Source organism: Simochromis diagramma, unplaced genomic scaffold (genome assembly GCF_900408965.1).
Source record: "Simochromis diagramma unplaced genomic scaffold, fSimDia1.1 OVJJ01000590.1, whole genome shotgun sequence".
Taxonomy (NCBI): Eukaryota; Metazoa; Chordata; class Actinopteri; order Cichliformes; family Cichlidae; genus Simochromis; species Simochromis diagramma.
Window position 1 is genome coordinate 1,904,349 of NW_024387057.1, and position 26,130 is coordinate 1,930,478.

Sequence of the window (26,130 nt, forward strand, 5' to 3'; positions counted from 1 at the left end):
TACATCAAAGAGAAGCATTAGACATCCATCTACCACAGGGCCAGAGTTTGACTGTAATAGCAGTTACTTCCTGGCCATCTCGTGCCATCCATTCACAGTAGGACCGTGCGTACTCGCCGTTACACTACCAAAGTCCTCCTCTTTGCAGGCGGGCATGGCACAGCCTCACAGAGATGCACCGACATTATCCATTCACCGCACACTGGCCAACGCAAAACTGCAAGAAGCCAAGTTTTTCGTTTTTTTCTTTTCTTGCCTTTGATTTGTAAATACCTCTGTTTCAGTGCGACAACTTCCAGGCTTGTATCTTATGACCATCGAACATTTACATGAGAAAGTTGACAAAGGCTGAAACAGCGGAGGAGGCCTTGCAACAAAGAGTCCCATTTATATCGTACAGTCAGGGAGAGACAGTGAGAGGGAGGGTAGGAGGAGAAGCTGGGAGGGGAGTTGAATTAATGAATTAAAAATGTTGCGAAGCAGCGTCCGTCTGAATAGTTTTGGGTTTATATAGAGAGGCATGCTGGGTGGACCCTGGAGGAGTGGGCAGCGCAAGCTTCTTTAACTTGTCCCTGTGGGGACACAGAAGGCTTCACATGCAAGGAGAGGCAGACTGTGCTCATCCGATTACATAATGATCCAGCAACAGTGAGCCGGAACCGGTACTGCCAGTGCCAGCGTGCTGCTGCGGTACACTGACTGACCGCTGGGACTCCTCATCCAGGCCTCTCCTCTCCTCTGACGGCTTTCATGTTTTTCTCAGTGAGTTTTTCTTTCTTTCTCTTTCTTTTAATCTTTTTTTTATGTATTTATTTATTTTTTAGAAATATAGGATGTCAGCAACGTAGGAGGACTGTGAAAGAAAACTAGGAAAACAACGAGATGAGGTGAAACATGCGAAACGTGTCAACAAGTGCTATTTGTTCATCACCCTGAAATTTCACACCTGTTTTGGAAGGCAGATAACTTTCACCTCTTCCCACATGTTTGGTGGAAAGTGAAATTAAGTACATTTTTAAAATTTCCAAGCTGTGGGCAAAGTGAAAAGTCAAGGGAAAGGTAAGAAATGCAAATACTCTTAAAGGAAGCGCATAAACAATCTGAAAAACTATTCTAAAATGTATATTCTGTAGCTGTTTCCACTCACCAAGGCATGATTATAAGTTTTGTATTGTTTTGATATTTGTGGTTAATGTAGCTGACATATGTTAAATCTTGGAATAGTCACTTTTTCTTGCTATATTATAAACATGAGAAATCCTGCAGTTTAGTCTTTGAACTTTTTTCTATAGGCTTGAGGGAAACTGGTGCTCAGTTTTGTTGCAGCGGCTGTGTTGTGTTTACAGTGCGGAGGGGTATGAGTGGTGTGTAGCAATGGACGAGTTTCCACTTCTAAATCTGTGCACTGTGACACAGAGTTCATGTAGCTGTGAAGTTACAAAAGTTTCCAAAAAACAAGCCTGACTTAGTCATCGAATATTTAATTTTGGAGCTGGATGTATCGGAATTCGAAGATTGTTGACACTGTACCACAGACATACATTACTAACAAAGAGCTCTACAAACCACAGAGGAAACAACAGGTGTGGTTCTGTTTCACTACTCTACAGAAAATCTTTGCTGGAAATATCTGGTCAAATGAATCACTTCTTCTCATTGAGAAATCCCCAGAAGCAGCCATTCAGATTTATATCAGATTTATATCAGATTTATATCAGATTTATAGTAGCTTTGGCTACTGCTGACTTAGAAGAAGATGGTAAAAGTCACTCCTGAGTAATTCCCCTGTGGCCAACAGCCGCTCGCCATTGTTTAATATGGGCCAGCGTCGTAACTCTCCAGTCACTGACTCTTGGAGACGGAAGTGAAAGTGAATTGTTTCATGGTGGATTTAGATGTAGTCTGGTACAGTCCGATGCTATTTTGAGAAATACGTCTGGTCACTGTAGACACTGTTTACTTATTGTTTTTAAAATGTGAATAAATGTAAATCACATTTTATAGGTGTAGAAATACAAACAATCTGAACATTATGTAAGTTCAAGTTAAAATAGCAGAAAATGATGTCTATAGTTTATTATGACACTCATATGGAGTTGCATTTAATGGGGAAATGTACTGCCGGAGGTGCATGCACTGAATGAACTCCAGCAGCTTCAGATGCACAAGCTTTAGTACATTCTGAATAATAATATTATTTACTTGTAAACAAAACTGCATGTCAGATATTAAACATTAAGCAATTGGTTGCAAATTATACATTTAAATGTATATTCTGTAATTTTATAGGTTAGTTAATAGGGAGAAAGGATATGTAGAACTCCAAAGGCAGAGGAGAAGATGAGTTGAAGGTGTTTATGAGCCATGAAGGGACATCAATTCATGTCTGCACCTTCAGACTTATGACATTAAGGATCATATCTATGGATTATCATCAGAGAAAGAATCCCCTTCCCCAAAGAAATAAAATGTGAAGGAAAGCGACAACACCACCAGCATCTTGATAAAATGTCACCCTCTTCCACCTCACCACAAGCATGATCTCCTGACCTGTCAGGGCTCTAAGACACAAATAATTATTTATTGTCACAAATAATAATTATCAGACATTCAACCCTCCTGTCTCCAGACAGCTGCCAATAAGCCAGCTAAACATCAACAGCAGGTTACAAGCTAATGCTATGTTAGTGAATGCTAGGCTCAAGTGTCCTTAAAATCATACTTTGCCTCTGATAAAGTGTTTGATTACATTATCAAATCATATGAGCATTTATTTGCTAAGCATCCGTGTCCAACAATGTAAGATTCACTTCAAAGATAGCTAACGCCGGCAAACGGAGCTAATAAAGGCTAACAGCGGCTAACAGCAGCTAACAGCGGAAACAAAACAGTAAAAATTACCGACAGTTCAGCACATACTCAGCAACTCATCTTAGCATCCAGGGCTGGACTGGGACAAACAATCGGCCCGGGCATTTTGACTAGAGACCGGCCCACCAGGTATTATAGGAAAAATCATAAAGCCTTTGAATGAAAACAAACGCTGTTGTCACAGTGATGTACACTGTCTTGTTGGTATATATGCATCAGTCTAATAAACTTAAACCTACACCATCCTCCCTATTCTGGTATTCTAAACAGTACCCGAAAGTAGACTGCTTGGTCGAGTTAACCTCCTGAACTATCTACAACAAATGGTGAAAACCTGAAATTAAGACAGAGAAGACTAGAGGTGAGATGTGATGCTGCTGTTGTTTAGCGCGACATCCGCCGGTTTCTTCTTTCTGGCGCAAAGTGGGCGATAAACAAACAAGAGAGAAAAGCCGATCAGCTGATCATTGATCAGTTTCATGATTGAAGTAGAAACAGGGGAGGGAGGGGGAGAGAATGAGAGAAGAAGAGGCAGCTGTGCAGCAAAGACACAGAATAACTCCAGCTTTGTGTCTTTTTCATTGTAGCTGAAGTCCGGGACAAACTGTGCTCCTTTTCACCTCAATACGAAACGCGCAATATTTTCTCTGAATACGAGACGATTCTGTTTTTTACGGGATGGTTGGAAACTCTAATAACTAACCTTATAAATAAAATAAGATAAACCAAGTTCAACATCAATAACATCATAGCACCCGCCCAGCTGTATAGAAACTCCATCATGCTAGCTAGTACACAGTATGAGTTATTGTAACTGACTGTAAAAAGTCAGCATAACGAAAATAAACTCCACCTAAACCTGGTTTATATCTGACCCAGATAGACTGCAGGTCATAACTTCTTACCTGAAGTTCAGTTCACCGCCTCAGGTCTCTGCTCCTCCTGCCTTGCCGTCATCCACCTGACAGCGTGTTGCATCTGCTGGCCTCCACCACTTGCTAATGTTACTGAATCTGTGGAAGCTCCGCAATAGCCACCACCAAACAATTGAGTTATTTTTACACATCTGGCCAATCCACCACCTTTCATTGTTTATACCGTTACGGGAAAAAAACTAAAAAAAACCCAAAACCCATAAAAATGAAAAATCACCATCGGTCCACCGGGCAAATCGGTATGCCCGATGGCCAGTCCAGCTATGAGAGCATTTGTAATTGGTCAGAAGTGAGTTTCACTGACTAATCAACTCATCATCCCTTCACAAGTAAATAATGGCAGATGCTTCCCACCTGGCATTGACAGCTGAGGTCAACAGCGGCCCAACAGCCTTCCACAGTTAGGGAAAAACTCTGGGGTGGAGTACAGTGCAAGCGGTATTTCAATCATGCCCCAATTTAATGCTAGTTTTGTCTCTCTTGGCTGAATAAAACATGTTCGTCCCATACCTGCAACCATAGCTAGAATTATGCACTTGAATTGGGAGACTTCAGTTGACTGCAATCTACTGACATGTAGCAGTGAAATATGTTACACACTGTAACTTTACTAATGTGTGCTACTTAGTCAAGGTTCCCACTAATTATTCCCAAACCCTCTAAATAGATTCATCTTTTATAAATATGCCTTTTGCAATAGTTTAAATAAAGTTTTCACATACAAAGAACAGCTCGAGTCTGCAAAAGTTTTAGTGTCTGAACTTCAGCCATGAGACAACAGCAGCTCATTTGCATGGTAGTGTGAGGTCCAGAAAGTTTGTCTTGTTTGGCCTGAGCAGATGCCCTCTTGGCACATTGTTGATGCTTAGATTGTCCTTTCAGTCCAGTGCACAGGCCGCTGTGGTGTGGCCAGTGGTCGCAGCCATTCAAGCTGTGCTGTATAGACTCTTTTCAGTGCAGCGTACTGGCTGCTGTGGGTTCTTTATGATTGTGGACCCTGGATGGAGGCCCTGAGTAGAAGGGATTACTCTCGCCTCTGGAATACTAATGACGCTCTTTTGTCAGCGATCTGCTTCCTCCACCTTCCCTCCATCTTATTCCTTCCTCTTTTTCCCTCACCATCCATATCTCTCTCTCTCTTCCTCTTTCACTCTTTTTGTCATCAGATGTCCAACTTTCTCTCCATCCTCCCCTCAAAACTAATTATTCTCTCTCTTACCCCGCCCCATCTCGGCCCCCTCACAGTGTCAAACACTGCATACTCGCACACCATCAAACACATTCGCAAAGACACACAACACACACACACTTCAGTGCTCAGTTCTCCTCTCCTTTCCCCCCGTCTAACTTGCTCTCTCGTTCACTCACTCAGTTGTATTTTTCAATGGTGGCTTTTGTCCCTTTCATCTCCGCAAAAACAAAGGATTCTTGTGCACACGGGACAGAGGGAAGGAGAGGGCTGAAGGGCAGGACACAGAGGAAGAGATCCTAACCTTGAGTGGTCATCCAATAAGTCATGTTGAAAGTGTGGGAATCCATCAGTCTTACTGTCAGCAGGAGGGATATTTGCTTTAGCTCAGCTAACATTGGTATTCTTACCCTCTAAGGAGACATTTGATGAAAATGAAATTGTAAACAGACATTTTGGTTTTTATTACAGTTTGCTTTAGTATGTCTTTATTTATTATTTGTTTATAGAGAAGTGCCCATCTATGGATGCTTAAAAATAGCAAACAATAAATTTCTTTATGTCTAAGACTATACTGACAGACCAAGTGTTGTTGAAATTTAAAGTTTTTCTTATCAATAACGCTCATGAGGAGATCTTTGTAATAAATCTCAACTGTTGTCCAGCAATTATAAAGTCAAAGTAAAAGCAATGCTTGACATTAAGAATTCATCCACAGAAGAAAATAGTGCCCAAACAAATGCACTAGCACAGGTTTTTCTACAGTGCACAACTTTGAAATAATATTTTACAAACGTGAATGTGAAAAGATTCGGATGCTGTGTAAAATGCAACTAAGAACAGAATTAAATGATTTGCAGATCTCATAATGCCCTAGTTTATTCACAGTAGAACACTGGGCTGGCAACAGGTCTGCAAAACGAGTGGGTGTGAAAAGAGCATCTTGGAGAGTCAGAGTTTCTCAGAAGTGAAAAATGGGCAGAGGTTCACCAATCTGCAAAAGCTGCATCTACACATTGTAGAACAAATTCAGGATAATGTTCCCTAGACTACAATTTTATGAATACCAAATCAACTACAGTACATATTATTGTCAAAAGATTCAATTTAATGCCAGATGCCAGAAATTAATACAGGATGTTGCATTAAAAACAAATGATTCTGTGATGGAAATCCCTGCATGGACTCAGAAACACTTCCAGAAACCACTGACTGTGAACACGGTTCACTGTGCCATCTTAAAAATGGACTGAGGCAAAGTAGAAAACTCTTCTGTAGTCAGATAAACTGAAATTGAAAATTTCTTTTTGGAAATCATTGACAACATTCTCCATACTAAAGAGAAGAGTGACGATCCAGCATATCACCAGCACTCTGTGTGCTGCATTGTTTGGTATGGCAGTGTACTAGTATCTATTTGCAACTTGCACATCTGTATAGGCACCATCATACCGAAAGGTATAGCAGGTTTTAAAGTGACACATGCTTCCATCCAGATGAGATCTATTTGAACAAAAGCCTTGTATATGATAGCAAAAACACTGTAAACCAAATCAAACTGCACAACAGTATGTCTTCATAGTAGAAGTGTCAGTTGAAAGAAGAATGGATGTGACACAGTTGTAAACACGTCCCTTCCTCTATCCTAACGTTTTTAAGACTTGTTGCTGCCATAATACTCAAAATATCCTTCTTTTTTTCCCTCAAAATAGTAATTTTTAAAATGGATATGTTTTCCGGGCCCTCTGACCGCCACCAGTAGGCAGTGGGTAAAGTGTCTTGCCCAAGGACACAATGACTGAGACTGTTGGAAAAGGGGCTCGAACCGGCAACTTTCCGATTACAAGACGAACTACCAACTCTTGAGCCACAATCGCCCCGTGGCTGTTTTAAAATAGCCTAAAAAACAGATCCTGATTCTTTATTATAACTAAATTATCCATATTTCACGTGTTCTTTGCTTTATTTGTTTATTATAAATGGCAGACAAATATAACTGGAGAGCACAGTAGAAATATTTCTCTTTTGAGCTGTTGGAGTGTAAAATGAGCTAAAATAAGACGGAATGTTGGACTTATAGTTACCACGTGAACTTAAACATGATAAAAAAGAAACAATAATGCTGTTCTGTGTCTGCTTAAGGTTACTATATGCCAATATTGTGTTGCCACTTTGTTGTCTTTTCCCCAAGTTAATAAAATAACCTTTTACTTAACAGCTAAAACAGTGTCCTCAGTTGAAACGAGCAGGCTTGCTAAGACAGGGACTAGTTTCTTGCTAAATTCTAGTATTTTTGTGGTATTTCAGGACAGTAAAATTGAATATACGGAATAAAGAAGGCCTTATCCTTTAAATTAGTTTTAGGTGATGCATGTTTTTTTTGGACTGTGTTGTTTTTGCAAACCACACATTCCTTTGAACAACAGCTGGGGTTGTGTTACTAACGCTAACTGCTCAATATATATCCAAAGCACAAGTGTGCATTTACTGTATGTGTAGGCAGGCTTTCTGTAGGGTTCAGAGTTCAGCTGGAGATGGACAAGGCCAATCACTTGTGCCCGCCCCAGACCATGCCTTCCTCCCCTCTTGCTCCCGTCCACATCTTAGTATTCATAGCAGTGCAGACTTCAACACAGATCTCTATTCATTCACTCAGTGTGAGCTGAGCATGGAGAGAGAGGAGACAGGGGTCAGGAAGGACAGGAAAGGACAGTGTGTATCAGATTGCCTCGATCCTTAGGCCTTTGTTTGTGTTGTTTTTGTTTATGGTTTTGTTATATTTGCTCCGGAAAGCAGAGGCAGTTTGAGACAAAAGGGCTGTTTAGTAAACAGCGAGCGCAAGAAGAGGGAAGAAAGGAAAAAGAAGGATGTGTAGAAAGAAAGAAAGAAAGAGTGCAGCCCAGATGAGGGTGAGGTTGTTGAGAGCACAGGAGGGAATCAATAAAGTGACAATAAGTGTCCATGGCAGCCAGAGGTGGGGTGGCAGGCCTTTTAGTTAATATACCATTGACACTATGAGAACCACTTAAACCATCACTTATTGTACCGTAACAGGGTATTGCCAGTCACGCACATGCACGTGACAAACTCTCTAGTTCAATGATGAAGTCGTAGCTTTGGATATTAAGCCATAGGCTTTAATATGCTGCTATGATGAGTGAGTCTTTTCATCACATTTTGGAGCCTGGCTGCAGGGATTTGTTGTCAGTCCTCCACAGCAGTATCAGAAAGACCTGACCTCCAGCTGGCTTTCCAGTTCATCGCCAGAAGGTGTTGGATTTACTTATAAGCCCATCAGAGTCTTCCAAACTCTGAAAATCATTTTTTCGGAACTGGATTTGTGCATTAGATCACTATTGTGTTGAAACAGGAACAAAAATATCAACAAAATGCATATATGTAACTTTGTCCACTGACATACTGTAGTTATTTCTTATGTTTACTTTTTATTTTCCTATGGTAGACATTTAAAAATCTCTGACTAGCAAGTCAGCTCATCAGCTGCTAAAGCAGCATTAACTTACATGCAAACCTCTATTTTTCGCTAATACCAGAGCAGCTACACTTCCCTAGCTTCTACTACACACTCTGCCAGTGGCGGTCCTAGCCTGTTTGGCGCCCTGGGCGAACACTTCCTCTAGCACTTTTTCTTGATATTTATTTATAATCACCTCTGTTAATCGTTGATATTTATAATTGAGTGATCTGCATATAATAGTGCTATTTCTTAAATGTGTAAAATCTGTAACATAATGTATTGTTTGGAGTTTAGTTTGTTACTGTTACCATTTCTTCTTGAAGCAACTGTAACCCACATAATTTCCTTAGGGATTAATAAAGTATTCTGATTCTGATTTTTTCAGGATGACCTGCCATTATCCAATGACACATCTGCTTACCTGTATCTTTTGCTCGTTTCTCCTCCTCTTCTTTTCTCTTTTTCCTAAACTGAGCACCTGATGACTTTGAACTTTTCTTGTCCGTCTTCCATTGGTCTTAATTTTGCACTCCAGTATGAACACAAATCCCCCAACCCGAGGATCACCACAACATAACCTAATAGACCTAACAGACCTACACCTTAGTTCACAGATTCACTTTGTCTAGGCTCTATTTCTGCGATTTCGCACAACCCAGGATTCAAATCATGAATACATAATGGTCTTGGATTTACAACATTATGAAGGAAATGTGCTCTATTTGGAAGCAGATCGAAAACCGATCTGTGCCTATGCCATCCCCAAAATGCGCTGGCCTGATGTCGGGGCAGCATGAGTAGGAGCAACTTTTTTTGCTGATGCTCGTGATGCCGCCCCCACCACAATGCCGCCCTGGGCAACCGTCCATGTCGCCCGTATCAAAAACCGCTACTACACATCCCTCGCTAGATCCCTGTCACCTAAATTAGTCACTAATACTAGTAGCACTGATAACAGCAGGCTATTTAAAAAAGCTAGATTTAGCCACTGTAACACCAACCAACAGAAACTCCAGTTTTGAAACCTCGGCTTTATCTTTACAGTGATCTTCACCAATAGCATACTAGACTTTCATTTAGTAAAACTGTAGATTGAACTTCTTGGAAAGTCGGAAAGTAAAATCAACCACACAGCAACCCATATTACTCATCAGAGTTTTGGATTGAAAATTACTCTAAAAAGCACCAACACTACAAAGGGGGTTGGGGGGGGGGGGGGGGGTAGTCATTCAGAGCAGTGGAGGTAAATCCTAGCTGGTGACCACAGCATTAACAGTTTTGCTACTAATATTTCACTAAAAAATATTCAAGACACTGCAGTTTTTGGGCCTTCTGTGTTGGCTTTACTCTTCAAACCCTAGTGTTATTTACAAAGTACATGTGCAAGAGGGTAGTTTGTCATGTGCTGCAAATGCTTCACAACTAATGTCAGTCTTAAAGTAAAAACACATTAAGAAGGAGTGAAAACTGCTTTTAGAAAAACTGAACAGGGTGTTCACATCCGTGGCTCAAGTTTAAAGACCTCTTTTTCTTTTATATAAAAAAAGGTCACTGGTGCATTCAACAGCTGTCTTGTGCAACCAACATGTGAAAGAGCCTGTGCTTTCATGCTTTTAATGTGAAAGGGCAGCTGTGCCTTCAGTGAAAGAATAAAGGGGTCTTAAATGGACCGCCGTGGATAGCTAGCAACTGTCCAGCTGAAAATGTGCCTTTAATGCCTCTCTTCTTCTTCTCCTCTCCTCCTAAATGTTCCACTCTGTCATCTTTCTTTTTCACGTGCTTATCGAATTCTCTTTTTCTTACGTCCTTCACTCTTTCATTTTAAAACACCTGCTGTTCATTTTATTTTACTGCCCATCCAACCAATTCCCCTTTTTTCCTTACTATCCTTTCCTTTCTTTTCCTTCCTACTTCTTTTGCACACCTTTCCTTGTGTCCTTACCTCTTGCTGTGTCCTCTTTCTTTCTCCAATACCATGTAGCTTTGGTCATGACCTCAGCCACACCGCCTTCCTCTGAAGGCACCTCCCCTCAGAAAGTTTGCCATTCTCAGACGCAGACTGACATCACCAAGCCCCTGCTGACCCCCACAGATGGAACTGGCGGTCATGCAGGAGTGGGAGGAGCTGCATCTGGAGGTCCAAGTGCTCTGCGAAGGCGGCGGCGTGTCCTTTCTAAAGATGGGCGGAGCAATGTACGCATTGAGCATGTAAGTGGAAGAGGGGCGCTGTACCTCCGTGACCTCTGGACGACTTTCCTGGACATGCAATGGCGCTACAAGTTGTTCCTCTTCTCGGCTACCTTTGCGGGGACCTGGTTCGTGTTTGGAGTACTTTGGTATCTGGTGGCCATGGTGCATGGAGACCTACTAGGTAAGCATGAAGAAGGGTCGACAGTGGAGAGTCAAACGAGAGGGGAAAGAAAACTACAAAGTAAAAGCAGAAAAGATTTTAATTGGCCTTTAAATGACACAAAAATCGAAATCATTAATTCAAAAGAAGCAGACTGTCATACTGAATAACTCATGTCGTAAAGGGAAAGTGCCTCAATGGGGGAAATAATAAGTTTCATTTTAATGGACAGAGACAGAAGATCACAGTACATAAAAGTTAGAAACTGATTACATATCGATGTGTGAAATAAGTATTTGATTCGCTACAAGCCACGTAAAATTCTGCCTCACAAAGATTGCCAGTGTGCCGATGTGGCACACAGGTTTCAATCAATGAATCAACCAATCAAAGATATTCCTGATCCAACTCCTTATGTATATAAAGCACACCTGTCCACAAAACAAATGTCTCTGATTCCTGTCTCTCCATCACCATGGGGAGCACTAACCAGTCAAAGCACATTGGGAATAAGACTGTAGACTTGCGTGAGGCTGGAATGGGCTACAAGACCATCAGCAAGAAACTTGGTGAGAAGGTGACAGTTGTTGGTTTCATTACTTAGAAATGGAAGAAACGACCATCAATTGCCCTTGGTCTGGAATGCCAAGCAAGCTGGCATGTCTAGTCATTAAGGACATGATTGGTAACACACGATGCTGTAATGGATAGCAATCTTGCAGTGACGTTCCTCTGTTCAAGAAGGTTCAAGGAAAAATCTAAAGGATTTAGGCTTGGGAGAAAGTTCTGTGGTCAGATGAAACCAAAATCAAGCTCTTTGGCATCAGTTTCATAGCAACTTGAGTTACTGTGACATGCGGTGTATTGAGGAAGCGAAAACAACACCACCACCGATGTCAAGCTTTTCCTAGAGGACCTACTTCACTTCCTTTCCTCAGTCAGAACACTGAAGATGAGTTGTTGACAGGTCTTCTAGCACAACAATGACAAGCAGACTGCCAACACAATAAGAGACTGGCTAAAGAAGACGCACATTAAAGTCATGGAGTGGCCTAGACAGTCTCCAGACCTCAATCTATGGGCTCGAATTGTGGTCATAAATATTTAGTACTTGTAAATCAGGATTTGAATATGTAAAAAGAATTTGTGTGTGTGTAAAAAAAGATTTGTGTGTGCACACAGCAAAAAAAATCCCTGTGAAACTCTGCACTCAAGTTTCAAGTTACAAGTTACAAGTACGAATTTTGACCCTATTTTTCTTCCTTTCAGCTGATTGGTCAATGTCATGTCAATCACAAATTGAACTATCCAATCAGAGAACAGATTGGTTTGGCTGTCGGAGCGATGCTTTACTGAGCTGCAGGTCCTTGAAGGATAATACAGTTTGAAGCTGGAGGATCTTTATATAAATATCCCATAAAGCTCATACAAGTTAGGTCCTTTAACTTTTGGTAGCTGTTGAAAGGATACAGTTGTGGTATATCAGTGGTCAGAAATACCATTATTACTTTAGTATTACTTTAACACAAAATCAGTGTTGAACCGGGACCATTGCAATGAGTCACACTATGCAGCATGAAGGTGGTTTCACATCGGACTCGGCATGGATCCAGAATTTGTTGCGCTGACTGCTGAGCTCTGCTTGTATATCGTTTTTTAGCGGCCGCTCTAGGTGTACTAGATGCACCTGATCCTTGTCGTTTCAAAACATGTATCTCTCTGACTTTATCTCCTCTACGAGAGTTTGTGTTGAATCATGTTCAAATGTTTAATAAAAAAGTATCGCTCATTCATAACGAGGAAAGCTTTGTAACTGTCCCGACTAGTGAAGAGTGTGTCAATTCCACAACGCTGCTTTTCCTCCGAGGTCAGCAGTGCATTTGAATACGCTCTGCTGGTTCCTGTGTAAGAACGTCAACCTGCGAGAAAAAGTTTACTTGGACACACACAGATGCTTTCCTTCAAGCGGCAGCTGAGATACGCTAAAGGATTTAGAGAGTTTCTCTGAATAGAAATGGGGAAAAACCCCTGAGATTTGCGCAAACCTTGTAACCAACTACAAGAAATGTCTTAGTGCTCTACTTGCCAACAAGGGATTCCCCACCAAGTATGTTTACCAAGTCACGTTTCGATTGGGATCCACTACTTATTTCATTCAGTTGCATGCAAATCAATTCTTAACTTTTAGGTAATTTCTGTCTCTCTCCTGTAAAATGCATCCACCATAAAATTAGAGACTTTTCATTTCTTTGAAAGTGAACAAATTTACAAATTCAGTGGGTGATCAAATAATTATTTAACCACTGCATACAACATTTCATCAGCAGTAGTGTTGCAGTAGTAGTAGTTGGCAATTTCATTAAAGTCTTAGTCACAAAGACCTAGAGACTGGTTACCGACTATGTTGATGCCACCAGTTCCAAGGGAAAAATTTGCATTAACCGAACAGTGGTTTTTAGAGGGTGGTAGCTGTCCAATCAGTTGCTAATGCCACATTCACGCAAGCATAGAAACTGATCATAGAAACCCAATCAGAAACCAATCAACCTAGCAACCCCCGGTCACTAAATTGCATATTTTGATGAGTTAATTTTAGAGGTTGCTGACAGTGCTGCACTCAGAACCTGCGTGACAGACGCTGACGTGACTGCAAACTTGTGCAAGTTGCTGGTAACACTGGTAGTGAAACTGTGAAAAGTGCAACACAAACCAGAAACGGAAACGGTTCACCCGCAGAGTTAAAGCTGTGCTATTTGAAATGTGATGACTGCAGCAGTAAAGCACATCTTTTACTCTGAAGATAAGTGTTCACCCTTTCTAGTTTGTGTTCACAGTTTTTACATTTCAATGCTGCACAGAGAGTAGACTGATTAGTGTCTGCAGACATGTGCGGACCTTTCATGCAAACTGTGAGTTACTGTGTCAATCTGCCACTGATTGAAGGAATGACAAGGATAGAATGAGCTTTGCTCACTCAGCGTTAGCCAGCAACCTCTAGCAACCACTTGCAACTGATTGACAAGACACATTTTTCCCTCGTGAGTGGTTGTCAGATCATTGCTAAGAGGTCTCTAGCCCCGAGGCCTTAGTTAGTTACTGTTCGATGGATTTCCATGAAATAAACATCTGGTAATCCCTTTAATTTTTCTCCCGTGCCACCATGACATTGACATTGACATTTTTAATTTTAAGTGTAATAGATCAGTGACTATCAGGTGGATTGTAATGAAATGAGGGAAAACACAGACTTTGCATCTGTAGCCAACATTGCATTTTGCAGTTTAATTCTCAGGCTTTTGACCACATAGCAGTAAAACCTAAACTAAGATTTCACACATGGTCAATATTATACTATAATGAAGTGTTTAACTGACATGAGCTGAAAAAAGAAATTAAGAGTGTTAATCAAGCAGATCTTATTAGGGCATTCCCACATATTTTGTTTGAGGGTTCTCTTCAGTTTCTGGTGCAGGTTTGCAGGGATGTCACTGTATCCTTTACCCGTCGCTTGTTATGGTAAAACCCAACAGCTTGAAACAAGTTTGAAGACCAAGCCAACATTTGGTCTCTTTCTCATGTGTTTCAAGCCATTTTCTGTTTATTTTGTGTTGTAACGAGAACCACACATGTCCTCTTCGTATATACTCATTCACTGTATATAAAGTTCTGTCTCTCTCTTTTTCTTCGAGGAGTGTATCAGGTCACATTTCACTGCGTGTTATACCTGTATAACCATGCATGTGACAAATAAAGAATCTTGAATCTCTTGAATCACAAAAACAACAACAACAGAAACTGCATCAGTATTTAGATAAGTAGTACATTCCAAAGTACAGCACTCAGCAGAACATCGTTTTGCTATTGGACAAATCACTTCAGATATTCTATATTTTGTGAATTGTTACATTTTATAGTTTTTAAAATGTTATAATCCTTTACATTACTGCCTTATCAGTACGCTCACACCTTTCTGTAAATGAGTAAACAATGAAGAAAGCATGACAAAGGCAGGACAGTGAAGGCTGAGAAAAGGAACAATGTAGTTATCCTGTAAGTGATTTGCAGATCTTCCTTTCTGCTTACATTCTCACAGAGTTTGACCCCCCCTCCAACCACACGCCGTGTGTAATGGAGGTGAAGACCCTGACAGGGGCCTTCCTCTTCTCTCTGGAATCCCAAACCACGATTGGCTTCGGCTTCAGGTGCATCACAGAGGAGTGTCCTGTAGCGATTGTCCTTCTCATCTTCCAGCTGGTCGTCACGATGGTGATGGAGATCTTCATCACCGGCACCTTCCTCGCAAAGGTAGTTTTAAGTTTAGAAGAAATTTTAGAAACGGCAAATTTGATCATCAGAAAAGTTGTGAAAGAGAACAAATTAAGTCAAAATAACTGTGCATCTTGTCCTTTCGTGTACATAGGATTATGTATGTGCATACAGTGGTCCCTCGTTTATCACAGGAGTTACGTCCTAAAAATAACCCCCGATAGGTGAAATCCGCAAAGTAGCCAACTTTATTTCTTACAATTATTATAGATGTTTTCAGGCTGTAAAACCCCTCACTACACACTTTATACACTTTTCTCAGACAGGCATGAACATTTTCACGCTTTTCTCTCTTGTTTAAACACTCTCAAAGTCCAAACCTTCGTAGAAAAATAAATCCAGTATTATAGAATGAAACCAAAGGGACCCATGGTTGCCTTTGACGGTGCCAAACGTTTGGTCGACATTGTTGTGTTTGTTGGGGAGAAAACTTTTCCAGCATTCTGGACTGTACAGGAGATACGGCATGAGACCAGTCCTGATTGGCTGGTAGACCAGCCAATCAGGACACAATTTTATTTTATTTAAAAAAATAAATAAATAAAAAAGCATGCATAATTGCACCAAAAAAAAAATCCCCGAAACAGTGAGGCCGCAAAAGGTGAACTGTGTTATAGCGAGGAACCACTGTAAATACAAAGTAGCTTACTTAAACCATTTCTTCTTGCTGTCTGCCTTCAATGTTGGATTCTTTGTTCAGCATCTTAAACATGTATTTTTAAAACATGTGGGTTACATTGTTATCACTGTTCCTTTTAAGTATCATTTGACACATTTTCCCGTCAGCTGAGGGAGTTGCTACACGTACCTCTATCTTTTGCCCTCATATGGCTTCTTCACAGTATCATTACAGCAATCAGTATCCTTATCAAGAAATGTCACACTGCGTGTTGGTATTACAGTATATCAGCACTCATATCTATCATAATGAGGTTTCTCGCAGCTGCTTCCTCCTGCGTATGGTCTAAAAATTCAACAGTCTGTCTTGTCAACATGATCTTGTAATTTCCTCCTTCAATGTCTTCTTTTTCAACATGTCTGGGTTATTTTGTTTCAAAAACTGAAATAAGAAGCCTGATAAATGGTTGCCGAATATCGACAACAGCTTCGACTTTGCTTTTCTCGCCTTCCAGGTTGCTCGTCCCAAAAAGAGAGGAGAGACGGTGAAGTTCAGCCAACACGCTGTCGTGTCGAATCACGAGGGACGGCCGTGCCTCATGATTCGAGTGGCCAACATGCGTAAAAGCCTGCTGTTAGGTTGCCAGGTAATGCAGCAGCACCTACAAACTGATTATTGCTGCTTAAAATATCCTTTTGTAATATATGAAAGCCTTCTTCCTGTAACTGTTTGGAGTCACTATTTATGTTTAGTTCCTGGAAAGTGTGTTTTTCATTATGAGTCGCTTCATGTCTATAAAACGTTTTCCTGTTATCTGAATATTTGCTTTGCTGAGGAAAAGCTTGCTGGTGACAAATAAAGCGAATGATACGCATCAGTGCCTTGCTCAAGGACATGGAGATGATGGCCAGTGCAGGTATTAAACCTGGGGCCTTCTGGTTACAGGATGCCTTCTCCAACCTCATGGCTACATTTACTCACTGCATCTTGGCTCCCAGGTGACGGGGAAGTTGCTTCAGACGTCCCTGACAAAGGAGGGGGAGACGGTGCGGCTGGACCAGAGAAATGTGCCTTTCCAGGTGGACACGTCCAGCGAAAGCCCCTTCCTCATCATCCCTCTCACTTTCTACCACATCATTGATGACAACAGCCCCCTCAGAGCCTGGGCAGCAAAAGGTAAATCCCAGCTCGAGTCAGAATGATGTGGAAGGATGTGATGAATAAGTCAACAGATAATTGTCGTTTGTCAGTTTACAGCTATGATTCCTTTACACATCATATGACCACTGTACATTAAATAGGGATCCATGTACTGTAAATACTAATGAAAGTGGGCACCGTGACCTCATCAATTAGTTTATGGTTGACTGTTTTAAGGCCTCAGTTTGGCTCTTAGTCATCACCGTAGCTCACAAAGCCATGGCTTACTTAGAAAGACACTTTTATTATTCAGTGTGACAATAAGCCGAAGGTACTTTTCTTGGTTAGTGAAAAAAAAAACTGTAACAAAAACTTATTACTTATTTAAATGATTAAGTTGAAAAACCCCGCTCTTCCATGTGTCTTTTGTTAAAACTGAAAATTAACCAAGCATGGAGCTGATCCGATCGACTACTGGGAAACTCCTGGGTAAATCACAGACAGTCATCGCTTAAGAAATACTCTGTTTCAGCTAATAGTTTCACTCTACATGGGATCATAATTTACAAAATTGACATCATTGTTGTATTCAGATGATTTTAAACTAGATTGACAACAAATAAATAAATTCAGCAGAACAATGAACACAGCAATAAATAAATAAGGTAAAGTCAGCAGTTGCTTTATTTTCCAAAGACTTCTATGCAGCTGGACTTTTGTAAGAATGCAGGTTTAGGGCTTTTTCCCACTGGCACCATTTTTCAGATCCTGAGGCTTTTTATATGGTGGACACGTCTTTTATTAGGGTCTAATAAAAGCTTATCTGCTTGATGCTGTACTGTATGAAATTTATCGCATGTTGAATAGTGCAGTGCGATTCTGATGAACTGTAACATGTTACATGTAAACAGAAAAAAATATGAGTACCATGCAAAAGATGTGGATGTGCTGCAGAACACAGAGAAAGGTGTTCGTACTGGGTAAACACAGATTTTTATTTCTTTTGTAATTTTTTTTGCAGATGGCCTTTGCTAAATGTCTAAATGCATGAAACAAACCTTTAATTTCAAGAAAATATATTTTATAGGGGCATTAGCAGACAGAAGCATCTGAGTCTTCTGCATTAAGCAATTTGTTTCTTTCAGTTCATGGAGAAAGGAAACTGAAATACGCATCGGAATATTTTCTATTCAAAACACACATCTGTTACTCCTGTTGTCTAAAATGATTCTCTCAATATTAACATTAAGTGTTTACAAGTCTTAGAATTTGACAACTGTTATGTTATTTCTCATTTCTCAGTCTTATTCTCAGCAACCACTTAATGACAAAAAATAAAGATATCATATTGTATGAAATGGGTTCTTTATTTACATTTGCTTTGTATGAAATGTATATCATTGACAGAAGTTTTACTGTATGCACATTGAGTACATACTCAATGTGCATGTAGGTGTGTTGGTATTTACGATCATGTGCTGCGTGCTTGGGCTGCCTCTCGGTGTCCAGTGTTGGGCTTGTTTGGCTCTATGAGAGAGGATTGTGTGCTGGAATGTGTGTGAGAGAGACTGCCAGAGACACCCCTCATTAGAGCACAATACTGTACAGTCTGGAGTGCTGACACGAAGCCTGCACAGATCCATTTACAGGAACTCAGGCCTGATGGAATCGTACTAAAAATGACTCTATATATATATACACTATATATACATATATATGTAAACAAATATTAATATTATTAATTGTTTTTGTTTCTATAATGGTTAATCCAGCTGTTGGTGAAATCTCTTTAATTAAAATCATATTTTTAATGCTAAAATTATTACTGTTATGTATGAATTTTCAAATGGACTGTTCTACAAAAAAGCAGAAAGAATAGTAAAGCACATCACTATTTTGGATTAAAAAACCCAGTTAAAGTTATTTACTTCCATTCCTGAACAGAAAAATTGGTTCTAGTTGTTGAATATTGTGCTCAACTAATTTCCTGACTTCTCAGAAGTGTGCCGGCTCAAATGTGGGTATGGAAAATGCGGACTCAGTTTGTTATTTGTATATGCTCCATAAGGTTTAATTTTAAACAAGCTTTTGACAAGTTTCTAAAATATTTCTGCTGTAATTATGTTTCATTTTCACTTCCTCTAAACTAAACAATAATTTGCATTTGCAAGAAAAACTTATTGAAGCAAGCTTTCATGACCACGGAGCCTACAGCAGTACAAGCACTAAATCCATCTTAAAGACTCCAGATCTGTATCATTGTGTGTCATATCATCTACACACTGATGTAACCTCCTGCATGAGTAATAAAACACCCCGAAAACATTTTATCTTTCAGTTCAATATTTAACTTGTTTTGAGTTTTTCTTAGTAATGGAAAACCTGTCATATTTCACGTCACTGATCTGTTTTTCAGTTGTTAACCCCTTTACACACTGACGTACAGAAAGTATACGACTGCTTCTAACGATTGTGAATGCATGCATGAATACCTCTCATGCAAACTTCAGGGACACAGAACACAGCACTACACTTATGGAAGTTCAGCAGTGAATGCCTCCTTATGGGATCTATGGGAATTTGGCTTCAAGTGCAAAAAAAAAAACTGTTTCTCCACAGTTGGAGCAGCAGGGCAGAATACTCTGGCTCTCCAACTGCTGAGACAGAGAAGCACACCTTAACCACGTCATCACTGAAAACTCCATGCACAGAAACTAAAAATCAAAAGGCTTGCACTGAATTGTGTAGTGAAAGTCTTTGCTTACAATAATCTTGGGGATTGTGAAACATTAAAGTGCTCGTCAGCTGTGAAAGACATACTTTTATAAGAAACTGGTTACACCACAAAATTACAGCTACTAAAAAAAAGTAATCTGTTATATTACAGCATTACATAATGAGAGAAGTAACTCCTTAGAGTGACAGTTTTAGAAATTGTCATGGGGGCATAAAGTTTTATACTATAAACTGTATTTTCAAAAGAATACATTTGAGTCGAGTTGATATTGGTAGCCCCACCTTGGTAGCCATCCTTTAATTGTAAGAAGCTTCTTGGTTTTGCTCACAGTGAGACGTTAGCTAAAAGCTAACAGTGAGGGCTTCAGAAATGTAGCACTACATCGTTCTCCTCCTCCGCAGCTCTCGTCATCAGTGCTATGCAGAGGTGCAGGTGCTTCATAGTGTTGAGTTCCCAGGTAAATAATGAAATACTTGCACAATGTGACTGCCATCCTCTCGACTGTGTTCCCAGTCCACCTCACTGACACAACTGCAGCATTGATAATTTAACCATCCATCTAAAAGTCAGAAGGACTTGGAAATGATGCACAAGGATCTCAACAATTCTTACACTTTCTTAAATATCTTACCTCACAACAATACATCAAATTACTGAGAGGGAACTGTACTCAGAAAAAAAATGCATAGCTTGTGGTGAGCAGGCCTCTCAGCTGAAATGCAAACAGTGCAGATATCTAGAGGCGTGCTTGAAAGATCACTACATGCGGATGAGGCCTTTGCTCCGCCTGTAAAAAGGCCAACAGAGAGAATCCCGTGTGTATCAGTGGTTGCGAAATGTGGTGTTGTTGCCGTGGTGGGAGTGATTGTGGGTCTGGGTGAGGGGAAGACATGTTTACACAGATGAGTGAGTGTATTCTGAGTGAGGCCTGTTGATGCAGGTGTTTGCTTGTTTGGGTGCTGAGGTCGTGCACCGATGATGAGTATAAAGTATATTTTGTTTGTGCTTCTAAAGTACGTTCCACCTGTCTGTGACTACGCAGCAGCGCTTACTCTGCAGGCTTACTGACATTTCAGAAATGAGTTATTTAATTATTTGTGTGTGTGAGAGACTGTGTTGAGTGCTTTTGACAATGGAAAGTCATAAGTGGTGAATTTTCAGTGAACAGTCACTGTTTGTGAAAATGTGCTAAAAGTTTTTGCTGATAATTTTTCCTTAAGTTCTGTATATTTAAGTCTGTGAAGCAGTTCTGTGCATGTTTGTGTGTGTGTGTGTGTGTGTGTGTGTGTGGGTGTGTGTGTTTGTAACACTCATTTTCCACCGCAAGAGGCTGCAGCTTTGCCCTTTGTTCTAAGTAGTGCTAAAGGCACTTCCGAATGAGTGTTAATTTCTTCAAGCACTCTCAACAGAAGGCATTTGTATTGTGTGTTAGCAAGTTCAAGTATATAAGACACAATCTGCAGTGTTTGTGCTTAGGTTACAAATGTTTTGTACTTTGCTGGGCGTAGATGAGTGGAGCTTTTTCCACTTCCAGGGCCCAAGACTGCATGTCTGTGGACATGAGTTTAAATAAACTGTGCTCTGATGTTAGTGTTTAGTGTTTCTGCTTTTCACACCAACTCACAAGATTCTACAGTGGTTTTTATTGTAGTTTACATTTCCTCATATGGAGGAAGGCCTGTTGCCTCATGATGGATGCAGATTTGTAAGAAAAGCCAGAATATTTTTTATTTTTTATTTTTTAATATATAAGGCGGGTTTGCACTACGCTTTGTGTGGCTACATGAAGATAACAATAATTCTGGAAATGACAAGGGTTTTTTTTTTAACCTGTTTTCATAGACAAACACATAAGTCAATATGCAACAGCAACAATAACCAACCTACATATGAATGCAAATTATTCAAGCAAACCTTTTTACCCAGTTCGACATGTGAGAGAAACTGGTCTAGACCACTTTTCACACTTATATTTCAACAACTGTTTTCTCTCCTGCCTCTTCCTTTCATACTTATGTGACTTGTAATCAGTGCTGCATCATATAAAAACTTTTAAGCATTAACAGAAGAATTATGTGTTTCTGTATCAAATTGTATGTTTTTTTATTAATGGGCTAAAGCATCAGAAACCAGTCACCTCGATACTCTTCTGGTTCTAGGTGGTGGCTGGACAGACCCAGAACTGGCTGACTTTGAGCTGTTGGTGATCATGAGCGCCACGGTCGAGCCAACCTCCGCCACATGCCAGGTTCGAACATCCTACCTTCCCGACGAGATCCTCTGGGGCTACGAGTTCCCCCCTGTCGTCTCCCTGTCCCCGTCAGGAAAATACGTGGCTGATTTTGCCTTTTTTGACAAAGTGGCAAAAACCAAAACTCCACCCCTTTTCAAGCAGGGCCTGCCACCAGATGTGCAGTCGCAGGGGTCCCGTCAACGTAAGGGCAAGGAAGACGGAACGGACTTGGAAAAGATGAGACTGGAGGAGAGCTACAGGGGGGAGGAGAAGGGCCGCCAGAGAGGGCGTATTCGGGACAGCAGCCCACTGAGTGTTCGAATTAGTAATGTGTGAAAGGGTGAAGAAGAGGTTCTGAAAGTTGATGTGAAACCGAGATCAGGCAAAGATAGGAACAAAGAAGAAGCGACCACATTCTCATGAAGAAGCCTAAACTGCCAATGCATGAGTTATTCTAAAGTACGTGGCAGGAAACTGAGCACCTGGGTGTTAAGACTGCGCATGAAAACCAGACACACTCTTTAACCACAAGGCTGTATACCAGAACAAACAAAGAAGATGTTTACAGCCTTTCAGAGTTCGAATATCAAGTTACAAACCTGACTTATACAAATCGACAGCATGCTAAAAGATTTTTGGAAAGGATTTTCAATGATGTCAACAAATTAGTGTCTACACCGTATTTTTTTTAGAGAAAATTGAACGAGATGAGCCACGAACTTCAAAGCAAGTTCAATATACCCTGAGCATCTTTCCATTGTCTACATTCACTTACCCTAATAATGGCAGTCAAGTGGTCACATGAAGCTGGTTATCAATTTGCTAAATTAACCCAGGGTTTCTCCTACATGTCCATTTGAAAGGCAACAATAATACAGGCTGAATGTAACAAAGCTGCTGCAGAGAAATCAGCAGTGTCAGTGTGTGTGTGTGTGTGTGTGTGCGTGTGTGTGTGTGTGTGTGTGTGTGTGTGTGTGTTGGGGGTGGGAGGGTCCTGAACAGTGGTTTAATATTAAAATGCATGTATGTATGTATGAATGCATGTGAGTGCTTTGGTCAGTAAGACTGGAAAAGAAGAGATGATATATTAATAAAGTTTAGCCTATTTGAATCCAGGAAAGAAAGCCAGCAGAAAAGGCCAACTGTGTGAATTAAAAGACTTATCAATATCAAAGCTCTGTCATTAAGACACAGGAGAATGATGCTCATCAGGGAAAAAAGAGACTTTAGACAGTATAAAAAAAACCTTTAGACCCTCCTACTGTCTGAGCAGAATCTTTCTACTGTCTGCGGAATCTTCCAGGAATGGTGACGCTATTTTCTGGAGAACTGATTGGTCAGCGAATTAGGTTTGCAGCACCAGACACTAAAAAGAAGTCATGCATTACTCATTACTTTTCTTTAAAGTAATTCAGTACATTACTTAATTGCCAAACAGAATATCACAGTAAAGCATGCGATAGACACGCTGGTCAAAGTGTCAATTTCATGCTTTACCTATCCGAAGCAATAAATGGACATGCATGCAAAGGTTGCATTACTAGCAGAGGGAGATAATAAATTTGCTGGCAAAGTTTTGGTGTGATATCAGGTTGAAAGTTATTCATTATACTGCTGAGATTACTTATTGTTACTCCATGAAATGACCTAAAAAGCAGTGTCCCATAATTACCATTTAAGAATATAAACCTGAGTCTACAGTCCCACACATCAGCACAAATCAATATCCCAATGAGGACACACACACACGATCATTTATTTCGTTTTTACTTATGAAAACAAAGCAGATGAAAGATGAAAACCAGAGACTTCAAAGCCGTCGCCACAGTGATTCTACTTTAGAAACATGAACAGGTAGAAACAGAGGCTTCAGTCTGACTTCTCAGCAGTTTGTTACCTGTTAAAGTTCAGGGTCTGGCTGCTGGGCTGGGGTCGGCTTCACTCTGCTTTATCATCACTCTGGCTCTTGGCTAGCTTAGTGTTAGCATGCTGCCTGTGCAGATGGTTGTAAAGAGCTGAAGTTGTGTTAGTAACATAATGCAGCCGTTTCTTTCCCAGAAGCTGTTTGCACTTTACCATCACTTTTTTTTCTTCCTCCAGCACACAAACTGAAATCAGCTGATTGTAGCACATGTGTGTAAGAAGAAGACAAAACCTTTGTTCCATGTTTTTTCTTTGGATCCTCCTCCCTTACTTTTGCAATGAAAGCAACAACATAAATATACATACAACAAATGTTAACTGTAATGGAATTATTGGATTACAGTAATGCATTAAATTACTGTGTTATTGAAAAAAATAAAAACACTGGATTTTAATATAAGAAATGAACCACCTACATCGTACAGAAAACCCAAGATTAACCTGGATAAGATGTTACTTTGTAGCACAGTCCTCAGGGTAGCAGATAGAAAATCAATCTGTAATAAAAATCATCAAAATTAAGGATTATTTAGGATTTTTTTAAACATTTTATCTAAGAAGAAAAATGCTCAGGCAATTCTGGCTTGAGAGTAGTTTTGCAGTGAAGCTGAAGGTTGGATGTGTTGATTCACAGTACTGGTTTTGCTTTTTTGTAAAAATAAATAAATACCTGCAACAGGTAACGAGAACTGGAACTGTAGTATTTTTAATGAGGGATTTTAAAGGGCAGTACCAACATCACTACGTGAAAAATGAGCTCTTTTATCCAGACGTCTCATTGTGTTCGTTGGAGTACATATATGTTTAGTAATGTTACTAAAAGCATTTTAACTTAAACAAAAGGTGGCATTTTATACAGACAGAGTAACTGAACTAACTCTAATACTTAATGCACTGTATTAATATGATTTAAACCATGTGGAGTTTTGAGTGCGAGCGAGTTTTTTTACACCTTCAAACTGTTATCGAGTGAGTGTGATAATACTTTCTGTGTGTGGATGTTGAATGCGGATGTTAAAGGTGAACTGTTTTAAATATTCTGTACAGTATGCTTTCTGTAGTCCCACAGAAGTCTTGAATCGCTGTGCTTTTAAAATAATCTTTTAATGCTGTTATGTCATGATAACAAGTTAGCCTGAGATAACAAAGGTCGTTTTCTTGTGGTAATGACTATTTTTTATGCCAAGAAAAAAAAGGTTGTTTACTCTTTGTTTATTAGACAACATGAGCTTCAAGCAAACTACAGGAGGACATTTTTTTTTGGCTGTTTTGAATATGCTTATTAAAATACAGAGGAGTGTAAATTGTTGATAATGCGTTATTATTTCTGTAAAGATCTATTTTCCGCTTGGTTTTCTATCAGGAATCATGACGCCACTTTTCATGTATCGTTAATCCATAAAGGCTACTAATCATAAAATAAATTGAATAAAGATACATGAATGGGTTTATTCTGTCAACCCTAGTTTTCCGTCTCATCAAAACAGAAAGTAAAATTGTGTGTTTATCCTTGCACTCAGATAAGCAGAGGTGTTATTTTCACCCCTATGGTGAATCATTTTTGCGGCTTTGTGGTGCAATAGGAACATCAGACAAACAGCGGCTTGTGTTTTCCACTCTTTTATCATTACTCATTCCTACGAGCGGAAATTATTCTTTATAAGCGCTTTACAATTGGTTTACAAATGTTGTGGCAATTCTTTCTGATACAGACAAGTGAGTTATTCAAGTTATTCTAAAATAACAGCATTAAAAAATTCACAGCATCACAGCCTTTCTTGGCTTCTGTACACGTATGTACAGTATGTATAAATATTTTATCTATATTTCTTGTTTCTGTATGTCTTTGACATCTTGTGTAAAGCTTTGTGTTATTGTGCCAGATTAACAGACTTATGATAAAAGTTTACGGGGACTCGCTGACTTTGACACAATAAGTTCAAATATTTTATTTATTTTTAAGGAGCCCAGTTTTATAAAGAATACATGCAAAAAGATAGTTATAGCAAAAAGTTCCTTTATTTTGTATTTTCTCGCCCACATTAAATGACCAGCAGAGATAAAATACTAATATGGATTCCTTCGCTGGTGAAGAACATGAAAAATATTCAGAATAAGTAAAAACACTTAAGTACGAGTCTCTGATTAAAGGCTTCCTGTATAAGCTGTATATGTATATGGTTCACTTGTAATTCTGGAAGCTCATTGGTCTAACTGCTAATATACTTTCAAGTGTGTCTTTAAATAATAAATGTTTTATTTGCAACATCCACAAGTCTCTGATTGTGTGTGTGTGTGATAAAGTATTCGTCTTTGAAATATCTGCAGA

General features: G+C 39.8%; 1 protein-coding gene across 2 annotated transcripts; it reads left to right on the forward strand.

The window, feature by feature from the left end:
• Positions 1-450: 450 nt before the first annotated feature.
• On the forward strand, positions 451-26,071 carry LOC120742016 (ATP-sensitive inward rectifier potassium channel 10-like). 2 transcript variants are annotated; one of them, XM_040045181.1, is made up of 6 exons: positions 451-762; positions 10,455-10,844; positions 14,917-15,128; positions 16,283-16,414; positions 16,767-16,944; positions 21,805-26,071. In XM_040045181.1, exons 2-6 carry the CDS (start codon positions 10,463-10,465, stop codon positions 22,212-22,214), a joined length of 1,314 nt encoding a protein of 437 aa, XP_039901115.1. In that variant the 5' UTR covers positions 451-762; positions 10,455-10,462; the 3' UTR covers positions 22,215-26,071. The 2 variants fall into 2 exon arrangements, with proteins under 2 accessions (XP_039901115.1, XP_039901116.1); XM_040045182.1 differs by lacking the exon at positions 451-762 and adding an exon at positions 769-1,059.
• The last annotated feature ends 59 nt before the right edge of the window (positions 26,072-26,130 follow it).

Bases quoted from the DNA above. Each gene is read 5' to 3' on its own strand.
- LOC120742016 (XM_040045181.1), top strand. From the start codon at position 10,463: ATGACCTCAGCCACACCGCCTTCCTCTGAAGGCACCTCCCCTCAGAAA. The intron at 10,845-14,916 runs GTAAGCATGAAG...ACATTCTCACAG, and splicing joins GGTGCATGGAGACCTACTAG to AGTTTGACCCCCCCTCCAAC. The intron at 16,415-16,766 runs GTAATGCAGCAG...CTTGGCTCCCAG, and splicing joins GCCTGCTGTTAGGTTGCCAG to GTGACGGGGAAGTTGCTTCA.